General features: G+C 37.7%; 1 protein-coding gene across 4 annotated transcripts in view; it reads left to right on the plus strand.

Annotated features, from left to right (window-relative positions):
- The window catches only part of ADK (adenosine kinase), a 488,773-nt gene that overhangs the window by 239,281 nt on the left and 234,059 nt on the right, over positions 1 to 15,433 (plus strand). For all 4 annotated transcript variants that reach the window (XM_067539239.1, XM_067539260.1, XM_067539250.1 and 1 more), the window contains exons 5-6: positions 9,529 to 9,701; positions 14,159 to 14,267. In XM_067539239.1, the coding sequence (XP_067395340.1) occupies positions 9,529 to 9,701; positions 14,159 to 14,267 (282 nt within the window). The remainder of the gene's footprint in view (positions 1 to 9,528; positions 9,702 to 14,158; positions 14,268 to 15,433) is intronic.

Here is a 15,433-nt window from a genome sequence, read left to right on the forward strand (position 1 = left end):
ATCATCAATTTGAGATGGTAAGTTCTTGTAGGTGGAGCACAATTGAGGGAGGTCAGCATTAGTTTTTAAATATGCAAATAAAATGCTTGTCAAAGGTGTCAGATGCCCAGAGGATTAAACATATATCAGTTTTTCACAATATCTTCTAAATCTTGTTTTATTGTAAACTGTATGTATAAAAAAATGACTTTCTTAAAGGAGACTGATTATTTTAAAATATATTTACTGTTAAGTAGTGATTAGACAAATGCTTAAACTGGAAAAGAACACCAGAAATTAGAAACTAGCTTTTCTATAGTCCCTTCCGACCCAACAAAACCATTTTTTTAAAAATGGTTAGTCTGTGTGCAATTGCAGAAGAAGAGCTGGATTGTGAGTTCAGACTTACTACAGTAAAATGTTATATCTATGATCTGCAACTTGTTGCTGTGGCAACAAAGATACATGAATTTAAAGAAGAACATCTTCAGCATATGGGATTGATAAAATTGCAGTGTCTTTCTGCTCTTTCAGATTCAGGAGTAGGATTATCATTTGCCAAGTTATTATAATTGTCTCATATTCTTTCTAAATGAAATGTAAATTGTGTTAAATTGTTGTTTATGAAAATGTATAACTTAAAAATTAATCAAAAGATTGATCTCTAATAGTTCAAGCATGCATAAGAAAGGACTTTGATTTGACAACAAAAATTACTTTTACAAACTGTTACTTGAGCTTTGCTAAATGGTAAATAGTTTAATGTATTGGGAGTTCTTGACAACAGATGAAGACCAGCCACTTTAAAGGCTCCATTGCCTTAAATGCTTTCTAACTCTAGTAGTCAAAAGCTGTTAAGCTTTAAGTGCTCTGTCATACTTGCAGGCTTTTATACCAGAAGTGTGCAGCAAACGGCAATGATGATGGAAAACGATGGCAGGTAGACTTAAAACACCATAAAGCATAGAGACAGTTGTATGTAATGTCTCGAATGGAATCTGTTTTGAATGAAATGATCAGCCATATGTGCCACCCTTATGGACCCTCTAAGAAGAAGAGAAGAAATGTACCCTATTGCTAACTGTGCATGAAATTGCAGTGTTAGGAGATATTGACCAGATATTTCAGTCTTAACAAATAGCTTGTTATGTGACTGAGTGAAAATCTCTCTGCTGCTTTGATCACATACACCTTAAGGGAAGAAGTAATTTAATAGAGACTGTCAAAGTTCATCAGTGTCAATAAACTTTGACTTGACCTTTGCCATCTGTTTTTGATACTGTTACTGGTAGAAGTTGAGAGGCAGATGCTTACAGTATGAGGGAGTATTGCTCTTTATGAAATGTATGCTGCAAAGAGCAATGGAGATCTTTTCACTCCTAGACTCTTTTGTTGTGATTCAGGTGTTGATGCGTGTTCATTCAGACTGCACAGCATTTTAGTGGAGGTGAAAGTGTGGCACATTCTGAAAAGTAAAGAAGACTTTTCTAGGGTGGTAGGTGTGCTTTTTCATATACTTTGCATCATTTTTATCTGTCACAAATAAATCGTACGTTAAATGTTCTGTAATTGCATTTGGCAGCAGCAGTACCTATGCTGACAAGTTAAGAGTCATTTAAATACTTCATACTTACACAGTGCCTTTCACTGGAGAATTTGAAAGCATTTTGCAAACATTTACCATGCCTCACAATGCCCCTGTGGAGCAGTATTATACCCTTTGCACAGGGGGTGAGCTGAGGCACGCACAGGTTGCAACATGCCGATGGTCAAATAGCGAATCAATGGCAGAACTGGTAATAAACCTTTGAACTTCAAAGTGTCGCTTGGTCCTCTCACCTCTATACCACACTTTTTTTCAGTAACAGCAGATACATTCTATAGTTTCCAGTTACACCACAAGACTAACTTTATTCCTGTCTTCTATTCACTGCTTTGCCAAACACTTCCAGTGTGACTTTGGGCATGTCACTTAACCTCTTTGCATCTCTTATTCCAGGGGTGGGCAAACTACAGCCCATTCGAGCTTTTAATCAGGCCCTCCTGCTCAATCGGTGGTTGTGGCGCAGAGACAGCCACTCGCCCTGCCCCTTCCCCCCATCCCTCTCCCACCACGTGGGCCCAGTGGCGCCCTGACTGGAGTGCGGTGGCCGCTCCCACTCCCAGGCCCTCCCTCATGGGCCCAATGGCACCCTGGCCTGAGCGCAATGGCTGCTCCCCCCCCCAGCCCCACCCCTTACCCCACCCCTCTGTATGGCCTGCCATACAATTTCTATATGCAGATGTGGCCTTGAGGCCAAAAAGTTTGCCTACCCCATCTTAATCTATCAATTAAAGTCTAAAACTTAATTGTCTCTCAAGTAGCTTAGTTAAAGTTAATAAAGCTCTTTCAGTTTTCCTTACTGAACAGTGGTATACAGTATAAGATTTGTAGTCTGGTCCCTGCTCTACAAAGGGGGTTGGATGTCTGGCGAAAAGGGGACTGATTTTCAGAAAGTTCGGAGCACATGCCCTTTGAATGTTGTACTCCTTTAAGATGTTTGATGCTGGGCAAATAAAACCTGAGATTCCCAAAATCAATAGTCATATGTGAAAAGGTAAACCAAAGACATTCTGAAGTGCAATCTAGCCCGTTTTCTGTGCTCTGGTGGCACAAAGGGATGGGACAGCAGCTCATCTCTCTGTGCAAATTTCTCCAGTATGGAGGAGACCAAAATGGACATAGAGTTGGTAGTCAGCTGATATGCCACACCTTCCACAATTCCCACTATAGGTGATGAAGTGGCATGCCCAGAACATACTTTACTGAGAGTATCTCTGGCCAAAAGATAGCCCCTTAGAGGCCACTACCTACTGGCAAAGTTTAGAGCACAGTAAAGTGAAAACTTTCCATGACACTTAATGCATATAGAAACATCATTTTCCCTGCATTGCATCTATAATCTCACTTATAAATATATACTGACCATCACATGATGTCAGACCATAATAGTCTAGGAATGTGGTTTAGTGTAAAGGTAGGGAGCAAAAACATAGTATAATGTGCAATTTTTTTAGATGGCTACAAAACTTCCAGTCCCTCCTGTTTGCTTGGATCTCAGTATTGTATATTGCAGCTTCTTGTAATAAAACTTTCTAAATAAAGATCTGAAAAAATGGTACAATATTAACACATGTTGAGTTCAGATTATGTTTCAGATGTACTCTTGCATCACTGACCAGAAATATAAATGTTAGGTTGTTTAGAATATTAATAATGCTATCATATGTATAGGGATTTTTCCAATGTGCATTACTTTGCTTTTCTCAACAGTGAATTTCATCTGCCATTTTGTTGCCCAGTCACCCACTTTTGTGAGAACCCTATGTAACTTTTCACAGTATGCTTTGGACTTCACTATCTTGAGCAGTTTTGTATCATCTGGAAATTTTGCCACCTCACTGTTTATCCCTTTTTCCAGATCATTTATGAATATGTTGAACAGTACTAGTCCTAGTACAGACCCCTGGGGAACACCACTATTTACTACTCTGCATTCTGAAAACAAACCATTTATTCCTACCTTTCATTTCCTGTCTTTTAACAAGTTAATGATCCATGAAAGGATCTTCGCTCTTATCCCATGACAGCTTACTTTGTTTAAGAGCCTTTGGTGAGGGACCTTGTCAAAGGCTTTCCAAAAATCTAAATACACTATAGCCACTGGATCACCCCGTCCACATGCTTATTGATCCCCATCAGCTTCTAAGATCTCAGAATGCCAAGGTGCAGCACTGAAACCCTTTCTGCTTAGAAGGAGCATCACACTAAGGAGCAGGCTGCAGATGCTTGATGGTAATGTTGCTAGGATGAGAAGACTTTCAGGCCTCTCTCTTCAACTTTGATATGTAAGTATGCTAGAAGTTGCAGCTTCAGAAAGTTTCAAGAGTTCAATCTCCATTGACTGATAAAGAGCAAAAGATGAATAGCATTGAACAGAAAGATATATTTATCAGCCTCTTTGGTCGTCAGGATTGCCAATATTAATATTTTCCAGATAGCAATGCCACCTAAAGGACAACATGGCTACTTCCTCAGAAACTGTCTGAGGATCAGAATAAACATGCTAATGCTGTAAGAACTGTTGGTGTACTCTGAGAGCACTAGTTGACTAGTTTAGACCTGTTTCTAGAGCTGTCTCCTCAAGATGACATTCCTGTTTAAGATTTTTAAGATTATCTGCTGAGACCCAAGAGAAGAAGACATTCTTTCTTTTGCAGGCAAAGTTCTTTTCAAAATGGAGACGCTGAGTAAAACCAGTTCAATTACTCAATCTCTGGGTCCTTCTTAGCCCCAGAAATGATGGTACTGCTCTCCACGACCAGTATCAGACAGTAGTACCCTGTGCTCTTTGTACCCTTCTGTAAGGTGACCATACCAACAACAGTAGAAGAGAGCCTTTCAAACTAAGGCTAAACAAAGGCGATCTGGTTCATCCTGCAATCCAACATCCTCATCCTGGAGAACTCAGGTCATATGGAATATTTGAGAGTTGCAAACCAGTCTTAAACACAGCTTTTGTTTCCCTTTCCCCTACACTTAGAGACTAATGGTCTCTTTTGCATGTGTCATGAAGTGGAATTACTATGGCTCATTGGGCTCTAAAGGTCATTCAAAAAGACTGTGTAACCTAATTTGACTCTGTGCCGCTTCCCCATTTGTCTTCAAGGATCCTTCTTACAAGACAGTGGTGAAAGCCAAAGTGTAATCCTTCCTGCAGTTGGAAGCAACAGAAGAAGTTTTTATGGAATTCAGGGGAATAATAAAGGGTGCAGGATCCAGAGATGTTTGGGAAAGTTACACATCAACATCTTGGAGCAGAGGATAGTGAGATGTGTCCTCAATCCTTCTTCCTCAAAATTCAAGAAGATTTCACACAGTCTGTGGTCATATGTACTAACAAGCAAGGAAGGAGCTGATTCAAAGCAACTCTGCAAAGCTGCAGTAGTTCTCTAGGAACTGTGTTTAGTAGGTGGTTTTCCATCTTGCAGAAAAAGACAATACTTTTATGTGCTTGTTCAGCCAAAATCTTCAAAACCAACATGAGTGGTCTGTTTAATAGGCTGGATTTTCCACGGTGGGGATGTCCAAAGAGAGAGTTTAGTCTCAACACCAAATGCAAATGTTCAGCAGGAGGCCTGTAAAATCATTCCATAACAAACGCTTTTCTCCTGGTCTGCAGAAGAGACCACCTCTGGACCTTTTCTCCCATTTCCTTAATATCAGTCTTTGGAAAATCAGGGGAGCCAATGCCAGAATAATACTTATTGCATCAGCATGAGACATTCACTGTTGCTTCAAATGTCAGTCTACCTACCAATCTCACAGGAATTATTGACTGAGAAGAACAGACAGATCTAGCATCCAACCCAGAATGTATTCACTTTGCAGCTTAGGCCATGGGACTTTGACTGCTCCAGAACTATGTTGTTTAGTGATTCTACAGTGAAAGACCCAACACCAGCTTGGGACCTGAACTTAGTTCTCATAGGGTTTGGAACCAGTGGAAGATTGCTTTCTGTTTAATTTCTCTGTGAAGACAGCTGTCGTTATTGTCATAACATTTGCAGGAAGGGTCAGTGATCTTCAGGCAGTTATGGCTGACTTTCATTTTACAGTGATTTGTAAACATGAAACTTTCCTTCACCTTCATCCTTAACAAAGTGTTAAACGATTATGAATCCGGCAATAAATCTGTCAGTGTTCTTTCCAAGACCACTTTTCATTGAAAAAAAGATCAGTTATGTTCATTACATGTGAATAAAGAATTAGCTTTCTACTTAAATAGATCCAAAGAATCCAGAAAATCACCCATGCTTTTTCTTGCCTGTAGGGATAACTTAGGGAAATGTCATCACTGTCCAGCACCCATCCAAATGCATAAGGCATTGGAAGAGTGTTATAATTTAGCAATGTTCTAATTCTGGCTCATTCCCTTAGGGGCAAGATCACCTTAATTGCATGCCATAGACCAGTGTTTCTCAATTGATGTTCCGCGGAACCCTGGGGTTCTATGGGAACACTGTTAGGGTTCCGCAAGCAGCTGTTCTCCGCACCGCCGAGAGCAGCTGTTCTCCGCACTGCCGAAAAAGGGAAGATGCCTCGGATTTTCCGGCGGAGGGTATCCAGTGTAAGTGTAATTTAAGTGAGAAATGCTGACCTTTGCTTATTTCAACATTTGAAGACTGCTAAGAGTTTGGGGGGTTCCGCAATTATTTATGGAGTTCAAAAGGGTTCCGTGGCCAAATCTAATTGAGAAACACTGCCATAGACATATTCTTGCAGACCTATGACATAGCACTCAGTACATACATTTACTAAGGTTTACTGTTTCAACTTGTGTAAAATCTTACACAAAGGCAAAGTAATACTGTAATCCTTATTTAACTAGCATTCCTCAACCCACCATTCTGGGGAGGAATATCAGAGGTCACTTGAAGAAACCTTTCAGAGAAAAGCCTTTGCACATTCATGCTGCCAGTCCGCTGTCCTCTCTTCCTCAGAGTTCTGTTGCTGTGCTAGGCTTTGAAATTCAGGTGGAAGGAACTGAAGCAGTGAGCAAGCCTCACCCTCTTTTCATATGCATGCATCTGGAATGTTCAGAGGTGTGCACACAGGCACCTCAGTAGGCAGTGCTACCCAGAGCATCTCTGTGTGCTGTATCATAGGCACATCTCCCAGTAACAGGAACGTTCAGAGGCTCATGTCAAGGAAGTCCAGTAAGTAATCTTTATTTCTGATACATCAGGACACCTATACTTAAACTGAAAATGAAGATTGGTGTAGATTTGAATCAGTCACAGACATAGGTGTTTTGCCACCCAGGGTGGAAAACGTTTTTGATGTCCTCCCATCCCCCCCTGAGTGGATCAGTTGGGGGGGGAATGGGGTGATGTGGCATTCTCCAAATGCAGATTTGACATCCAATTGGCCCTTAGGGCGACCACTCTGTTCGCTTGCTTGTCAAGGCTGGCCTTGACTTGAATATTTACTGATGACAAGTTGCAGGTTTAAACTCAGTTGACCTACTGGGACATAGTCAAAACTGTGGCATTGTAGCATAAATCTGTCTTCATAAAGATCTGTAGCATTATAATACATGAAGTGTTATTAATGCTCTGATTTTGGTCAGATGGTATATAAGGATGAAAAAAGATATGTCATATGTAAAATGTGTTAGATCCCCAGGGTGCAGTTTGTGAAATCCTACAGGAATTTTTGAGGAATTGGTAGGGCTCTTGTAGAGCTGATGCTTTAAATGCTGTCCATAGTATTTCCTGTAAAGTCCAATTTTCTATAAGTCGCAGTTTTTGGTGGAGGATGCAAGATTTGAACATGTCTCTTCTTCTCAACATTGAAACTGGCACCATAAAGGAGTGTATGGTATTCTTAATCTTATAAAATGATCTATTCCACTTCCTGTTGCCTTCAAAGGCAGTTGACTAATCTATCTGAAAGAGTTTGAATATGGATTTTATATAGTATTCTCTGTAATACTTCAATCTGTTGCATAAAAAAATTCCTTATTCTGTAGAGGTTGTTAGTTCCTTTTTTAAAATTAATTTAGAATAACAACAAATAGTCTGCATAGCCTGGTGTTCTTCATTACAAGGCCCAGGAACCAGTGGTGGCTCTCATCAACCCTAAGTGCAACTCCCTGATTAATTGTTTATATTCCAATTTATTTTATTTTTAACATTAGACTATGTACCGAGCCTATCAAAGTTCACCTTCTTTACACATCACATTGATTACATGGTACGATGTGTGCCAATAAGTACATCTAAGTATATCCATTGTATAATAACCATAATATTACCATAGCAACCAACGTAGAACTCGGAGTTTTCAACCATTTGTGTCGTATATTATTTTCTGGTCCCGGTGAGTTACTGGAAAGAATGGATAGATTCTTAATTCCATTGAAGAGAAAATCGGAAAGTGAAACAGGAGTAAAAGCAGATAAGAACATAAATATGGATATTAATGAAACGAACAAACAAAAGTTTTAGTTACAAGAGTCGCTCTGTAACATTGCTTGCTACTCCTTAATGATGTAATATGTTAATTTAGTAGTTGGTGTGGCTCTCACATTGAAGGTTTTTTGCTGAAGAGGCCCCCACTTGAAAAATAGTGATGATCACTGGTTAGCCTATCAAATATACATTTTTGTGTGTGAAAGACTGAATAGTGCCACCATCTGAAGAAATGGCTTTTTTAACTGAAACATCATATATCTTCTGTTGCTATAATAAACATATATTTTCAGTTTTGTCCTTTTTTTCCTTATTAGTGAAGACTTTTTTGTGAATAAAGCCCTTTTTTCCTCTGGAACTGAATAATAATGGAGACATGACTAAGAATGTATTTCCAGCTCAGTTACTTGAACTTTCTACAACCCACAGATACCACTAATGCTGATTTGTAATGGAGACATTATCATCTATTTAAATCTCGATTAGGAAACAATTATAAGTAGGGTTTTAGCATGGCAGTGAATTCATGTTGCCTTTAATTTTTACTATATATTGAGTGGATGAATTTACTGATTTTAATTAGGGGGAATTATAATGACTTCAGTTGGTTGACTCATTACTGGCAGGGTAAGAGTCTCATATTGTTTCTTCCTGACATTTATTATTTTTACCAGTATTTTTTACCAGTATTTTATTTTACCAGTTTTACCTCATGGTTGAAATGTATTTTTCCTTTTTAACACACAATACAGAATCAATTACATTTGACTGATATTATAATCTGTCCTCCTTTTGTTTTAATAAAAGAGAAGCTTTACTAAATAACCCAACAGCTTAGCAGCACTATGCAACTATACTCTTTATTTTAAAATCAGTTTGCAGAATTGCTGAGTAAAGTTCAGGACAGACACATTTACATATAATTTACCAGTGTGGATAGGATAATTCCCTTATTTTCTGTAAAACTGTTACATACAAAAGGGTTATTTTCAATGCTAGTTGCATTTTTAAATCTATATTGTGAACATTGTAGACTTTCTTGCTATTGTTTTTCAAATATACTGTCGTCTTCTGTTTTGCTTTTCTTGTATGTCTGTTTTGTTTTCTTCTTTTTTGCAATTCCCTTTTAAAAAACACACACAAAATCCCTCTTAGTTCTTTTGAGGGAACACAGCTTTACTGATGTCTCATATCTCAGAGGCAAGTGATTTTTTTTACAGCTGGTCATTAAAATGCGTTTTAGGCCCACTGAATCTCTAGTTCTACTTTATTTGAATACACTATCAGAGGGACTTGTGAGTTTTACTTTAATTTTGAACTATTAAACCTTCAACATTATTCTGTGAACCCTTTATTGACTTTTTCTGAGTTAGTGTAGATAATACTTTTTTAAAAACCTATGGCACAGAGAGCATGTGACCTGTCTTAGAATCTTCAATACAATCTTTATTAGAACAATTAAGGAGACAGAAAAAAGGTGAAAAAATATATCAAGCATTCTCAGAGATTTGTATTTTTTCTTTCCATCGGCAGTGGATGATCCAGAGCCCTTACAAAGCAGCAACTTTCTTTGGGTGCATTGGAACAGATAAATTTGGTGAGATCCTGAAGAAGAAAGCTGAGGAAGCTCATGTGGATGCTCATTATTATGAGCAGAGTGATGAGCCAACAGGAACTTGTGCTGCCTGCATCACTGGTGACAACAGGTCAGATGCCTTTCTTTAGGAGTTTTTTTTTGTTTTCTAAAGAAATAAGTGCAGATAAAATAGAAGTCTGCCTTTTGGTTTGGAATATGTTTGGAATATTTGACCTTTAAAAATTAATATATACAATAAAGATGCAGCGTTAACAATGTTTGTTTGGGGAGTTGAGGCTGGCTGGCTTGCTTGCTCTTGTATTTTTGTTTCATGTCTTAAGTATATAAGGTGCATAACAATGGAAGGATATAATAATCTACAGTAGTTTCTTGTTACTGAGCCTTAAACTCTCAGTTGTTCTACACGAAGGACCATATATGTGAAATCCTTGGGAGTCGGGGTTAATCTCAAAGTTCACATGTTCATTGTAGATGAAAGTTGATTGCCACTATGAGTGAAGAAAAATATTAATGTATTTAAAGAGGGAAGATATCACTTAATGAGTTCTGTGCTGTTATTATATGGAAGGATGAGAAGTGAGATTTTTTTTGTCACTGATGTTCACATATTCATATAAGAACTGTAACTCAATAGAGGTGAGTGAAGCAATGAATGAATGGTGGCCTGACTTTGTTACTGAATAGTTCAAATAAGTGTAACATTGAACTATCCACTGCTATGTATTTTATTTGTATTTGAGACTTTTATTTGTTAGTTATTATTTTTAACTGATCTGCATATCATCAAAGTTTCACACTCATGACACACTCATTTGTCTCATCTTATCTTAAATTAAATAGTTAGTGCTTCATGACAGGGATCATAAATTCCAGTTTGGTTGTACACAACATAGGGCTATGGACTCTTCCTGAGTGGAGCATTTTGGGTGCTACTGCAACACAGCTAATAAAAACAAAGAGTTTGAAGAGGAGAATGAAGATACAGTCGCTCATACTGAACATATTCCTTCTTTTTTTCCTCTGCACAAAAAGGTTTTCTTGTTTACTGTTGTTGACACATGATGATTTTTGATGTTGGTTGCTAAAGATTTGAGTTGTCCATCGTGCTGTCTGGAGTAGCTCATGACCATGAGTGCCAACCTCAGGGCAGACTGTTAAGAAGCAGGGCAGAAACACTAAACTGGTTGTACATCCTGTAATTAGATTTCACCAACCCTGTAACAAATATGAACTCCTAAAGCACTATCACAGTCTTATCATGGAGTCACAGACTGTCCCCTGGGCCATTTCAGTCTATCTTGCCACCCTGGCAAGCTGGAATTAGTGATGGTTGCTATACACCAAAGATCACAAAAGATTCAGGTTGCTTCGAGTCCCAAGAGACCAGTTACTTATCCCAGGTCCATTTGTACCCTAGATCACTCACTAAAGATAATGCTTGTAGACACTCCTAAAATAAACTAACTAAAGGTTGATTAACTAGGAAAAAGAAATGAGAGCATTATTACAAGGTTAAAGTAGGCACGTGTGTACACAAATGAATTACAGTCAAATGTATTAAAAAATGACAGCTCCTAATCTGTCAGCTCCTGATGCTTTTAGGGCTAACCCAGGTTGATCCTGCTTGTGTTTCATAGCTTCAGACACGAGAGAGTCCAAACAGCACAAGATAAAAATTTTTCTTATCAACTATATCCATTTCCTTCTTCAAGAATTCAAGCTGATGGGATGAGCCCTTTTGCACATAGCTTCTTCATGGGTGTGAAGGGGCAATTAACAAATAGGTGGTGTCCCACAATGGCCCATTTGGTTTTGCTAGAACTTCTTGATGAGCAAGAGACAATCCCTCCTGACAGGGTTCACGGTTTCAGAATAAACATTTTGTACAGTTATAAAGCAAAAACTTAAATATTACTTTATAGAATGTGATAAAGATATTATAAGTGAAATTAATGCATGCAGCAACTTACAAGCATTTCCTATAGCCTAAAAACTAAATAGATTGTTTTAAGTTCAATAACCATCTTAATCATACTAATAGACTGGTGAAACAGATTGATTTCCAGCAATGAATTTGTCAATGCTCGGCTGAGGCCTGAAGCCTTGGCAAGAGCTGCCACCTGGTCTGCCATCATCACAATTATATCTTATGCTATAATTTTATAGAAAAAAGACCAGTATAATTTAGTTCATACTTTAATGCATAACTAGGCAGAATAATTTCTATATTTGATCATCTGGAATAGCAACTGACATTTTTTTGAAACTTAAATTTTCATTCAGTGGCATTAGTTAGCTTCAGTGGACTCTGTTGAACACACAATAATTGAGTTTACAAACCAAAAATTTTCTTAGCATTAAATTTCAATGTGATATTTTAGCAAAATAGCTTGTCTATTGATACTGAAAGAATAAGTACCAAACAATAATGTGTGTGTTCCAGAATGGAAAATTGCTTTTAATGAACACTAGAGTTCATGCAGGTCTGATGAAGAAGAGATGAGTTATAAATACTTAGATTACAGGAAAATGGTAGTCTTCAATGAGGAGTGGATTGGTAATGAAATTCAAAGCCTTTCACCAACTAGTGAGTTGGCTGCCACCTATGTAAAATTAGTTGCCTTTCTGTTATGTGGCCTCATGAACTGTCTGTTTGTCTCTCTCTCTTTCAGGGTATGTCTACACTGCAATATAAGCCCAGGGTTAATAGGACTCCAGTCAACTTACCCATGTTAGGGAACCCTGGGTTTGAGTGTTTGTTTTATTTTAACTCTAGGTTAAGAATTTTCTGACACATGTTCAAACCTAGGGCTCTGGCACCCACATTGTTGTGCAGACCCAGATTCCCTAACACACTCCACCCCCTGGAAAAAACATGACTGTTCTAACCCTAGGACCATGGCACACTGTGGGAAAACTTTACTGCCCATCCTGCTCATTACCAGGAAGCAGCTTGCTTTGCAAAAAGTTTGATCGGTTTGCTGTCTATTGCAAACCTGGGAGGCTCTCTGATAGTGGTCTTGCAGATTGGTGATCAAAAGAGAATGGCTTAATGTTGATCTGGGCTGCTGCCATTTGCAAAGGGTGTGTGGCTTCCATTTTCAATAGAATGAATTGTAGATTGTTGAAATAGAGAGGACTAAGGAAGTTCTCCCATGGAATTGTGGAATACTTCCGGATGTCTCCCAGGACCTGAGTCAAGCGGGGCTGCGTCTACAGTGCAAAGCAATAGGGCTCTGCCCTTGCGTCCCAGATTGTCTCAAGCTCGGACCCTCCAGCCCTATAGGGTCATGGGTCCCTAGGTCCGAGCCCTGGGTTAGCACAGTTGCAGTGTGAACAAGAAAGGGGGTTAGCCTTGAGCCTGGGCGCAAACATAGGCTTACATTGCAGTGTAGACATATCCAGACACACAAAATCTATAATTAGCAATAACTGGTAATATCAGCAGATAGGCCAGTGATTGACAGGACCTGGAAAGTGAGTTTCTCTGTCTCTGGAAGTGATCCTACCAGGTCATGGTTTACACACTGGGGAGGGCTGTGTGAGGAAGCTTGTGCTACTCCTGCTCCATGTTCTGTGGCTAAATAGAAAACTGCACTTTTAAAATCTGTTAATCTTGCTCCTTTTATCATCACAAAAATTCAAAAAACACATTTAAAAGTATTCTTGAGCCATTTTTTCATTCTTCCTTCATTCAACTCTTTCTCACAGTGGTACTAATAGTTTGTTCAGCAGCAGACAGAAGTGGATTTGACTTTTCAGCTTATTTATCCAAGAACTATTTTTAGGAGTTTGGTTGAATCAAATCCACTAAAAGGCGGAGAAAAAGATTATTTAGGCTTCCTTATCCTCTTAAATTATACCTCTACTTTAGTGAATGATGATCTGACAGAATATATTCATCTCAATTCTTTCTTCTATTGCCTTGTAGATTTTGGAGTTTTGGATCATTTCATGTCAAATTAATTCATATTATTAGAGGTGGTCCCTAGCTATCATAAATACATGATATAAAAAAATTATCATGCACGCACTGTTGATGATTTCTCCTTTCCATAGAAAGGAAGTTTTTGCTTTTTCTCTCCTTTACAACGATTTTTATTTTAAAAAATGCAGAATGGGAACTGGGGACCAGAACTCTGCCAGTGTGTACAGTGACACCGAAGTTGTGTGAAATCTTTTCATAGTGGAATTGAATATTAATGATCGTGTATGTATATGACATACATTTATAAGTTTCTCTGCAAATGTGGATTTTAAAAAATGTTTCTTAAGTTGGTATGATTTCTCTCTCCCTATATATTTATACATATTATATAGATGTATTTTACATGTACTATTTATCTGGATTTCAAATAAATTATATTTTAAAAGTAGATGTTGTTAAATGGTCAATTAAAAAAAATTTACTTGTCTGTTCTCTGCAAACATATTTTGCATTATGGTAGCATTCATAGCCTTAGATATAATTCTTTTTAAAGAATCTTTGTATCTGGTGGGCAGAATAGCACTAGTGTTAAGAAAAATAATTAATTTAATTTATATCTGTTTCTTTGGTCATTTTAGGTCTCTTGTAGCTAACCTTGCTGCTGCCAATTGTTATAATAAGGAAAAACATCTTGATCTGGAGAAGAACTGGAAATTGGTGGAAAAGGCCAATGTTTATTACATAGCAGTAAGTATGGCTTATTTTAAAGTTGTGAAAATTGTGTGTTGCTATGCTCAATTTCTGCAACGCTGATCTACTACAGTGTCCATTTTGCATATGGTGCATGATAACTTTTGTAAATGTTGAGAAAGAAAATGTCTGTTTCTGTTGAAATATGATCTGATTTGTTTACCTTGAAGCTTACATCCTTGTAAGTACATTTAGTTGTATGCATTCTTAAAATGAGGGCAGGAAACCATAAGAAAGTGAACACGAAAATAGTTTGATGCACACATTATGTAGAAAAACACTAATAGACTAATTATTCCCTGCAAACGGTTTCAGTTTATTTGTGTGAACAATCTTAATTGCTATTTATTCCGTAGTAATTACTACGGCACCTTATAACTCAATATTTTGGAAATAATGATCATGACAAGTCTCTTGAATATGGGCAGAGGAGGCAGGTTATGATTTCAATGACTAAATGTTACTTCTGGTACCAAGCTTTGGGGGGAAAATGAAAAATGGTAGGTTCACAATTAGTTTTCAGAATAAATTTTATTTGATTTTTTTCATTTCAGAATTATTCAAATCATATTAGTGTATTACTGTAGACTGCATTTCGCCTAAATATAAGTGGTGAATTTGTTTTCATCTTGCTCTGTTGATATGACAATTAGCAAATGTATAAAACATCTATGATAGATTAAAAACACATCATATGCATATAATATATGGTTTCTGTATGACAGCTGCTGCCATTCCACAATCTGAGCTATGTGAGAACAGCTGGTAAGAGGTGTAAAAAATTGATTATCTACAAGGAACAAGTCCATTGAAAATAGTTATTTCTTTCAGCTAGTGTTAATGTCTCCTACAGCCTGTTACCATGCACTGCTGTAGGCTTTACATGGTTGTTATTGATTCTTGTGTATGGCCAAGGCTGCCCCTTTATAACTGTCAAACAAATACTTACACTGAGAAGATTATACAAGAGAAAGACGTCCCACTGTTTCTGCCACATATTTGAGATACATGTCAAGAATATATAGTTCTTCAATAGTCTGCTCATTTTTAATTTATGCTTTTAAAAATGGACTGTGCTTTCAATTTCAGATTACTATTCTGTAGTCTGTTCTGAATGCTAGACTTAGGGATAAATGATGTAGGGCTAAAAATTGCAACAAGAC

This window comes from Emydura macquarii, unplaced genomic scaffold, assembly GCF_026122565.2.
Source record: "Emydura macquarii macquarii isolate MOO-44397 ecotype Brisbane River unplaced genomic scaffold, CSIRO-AGI_Emac_v2 contig_67, whole genome shotgun sequence".
NCBI classification, from domain to species: domain Eukaryota; kingdom Metazoa; phylum Chordata; order Testudines; family Chelidae; genus Emydura; species Emydura macquarii.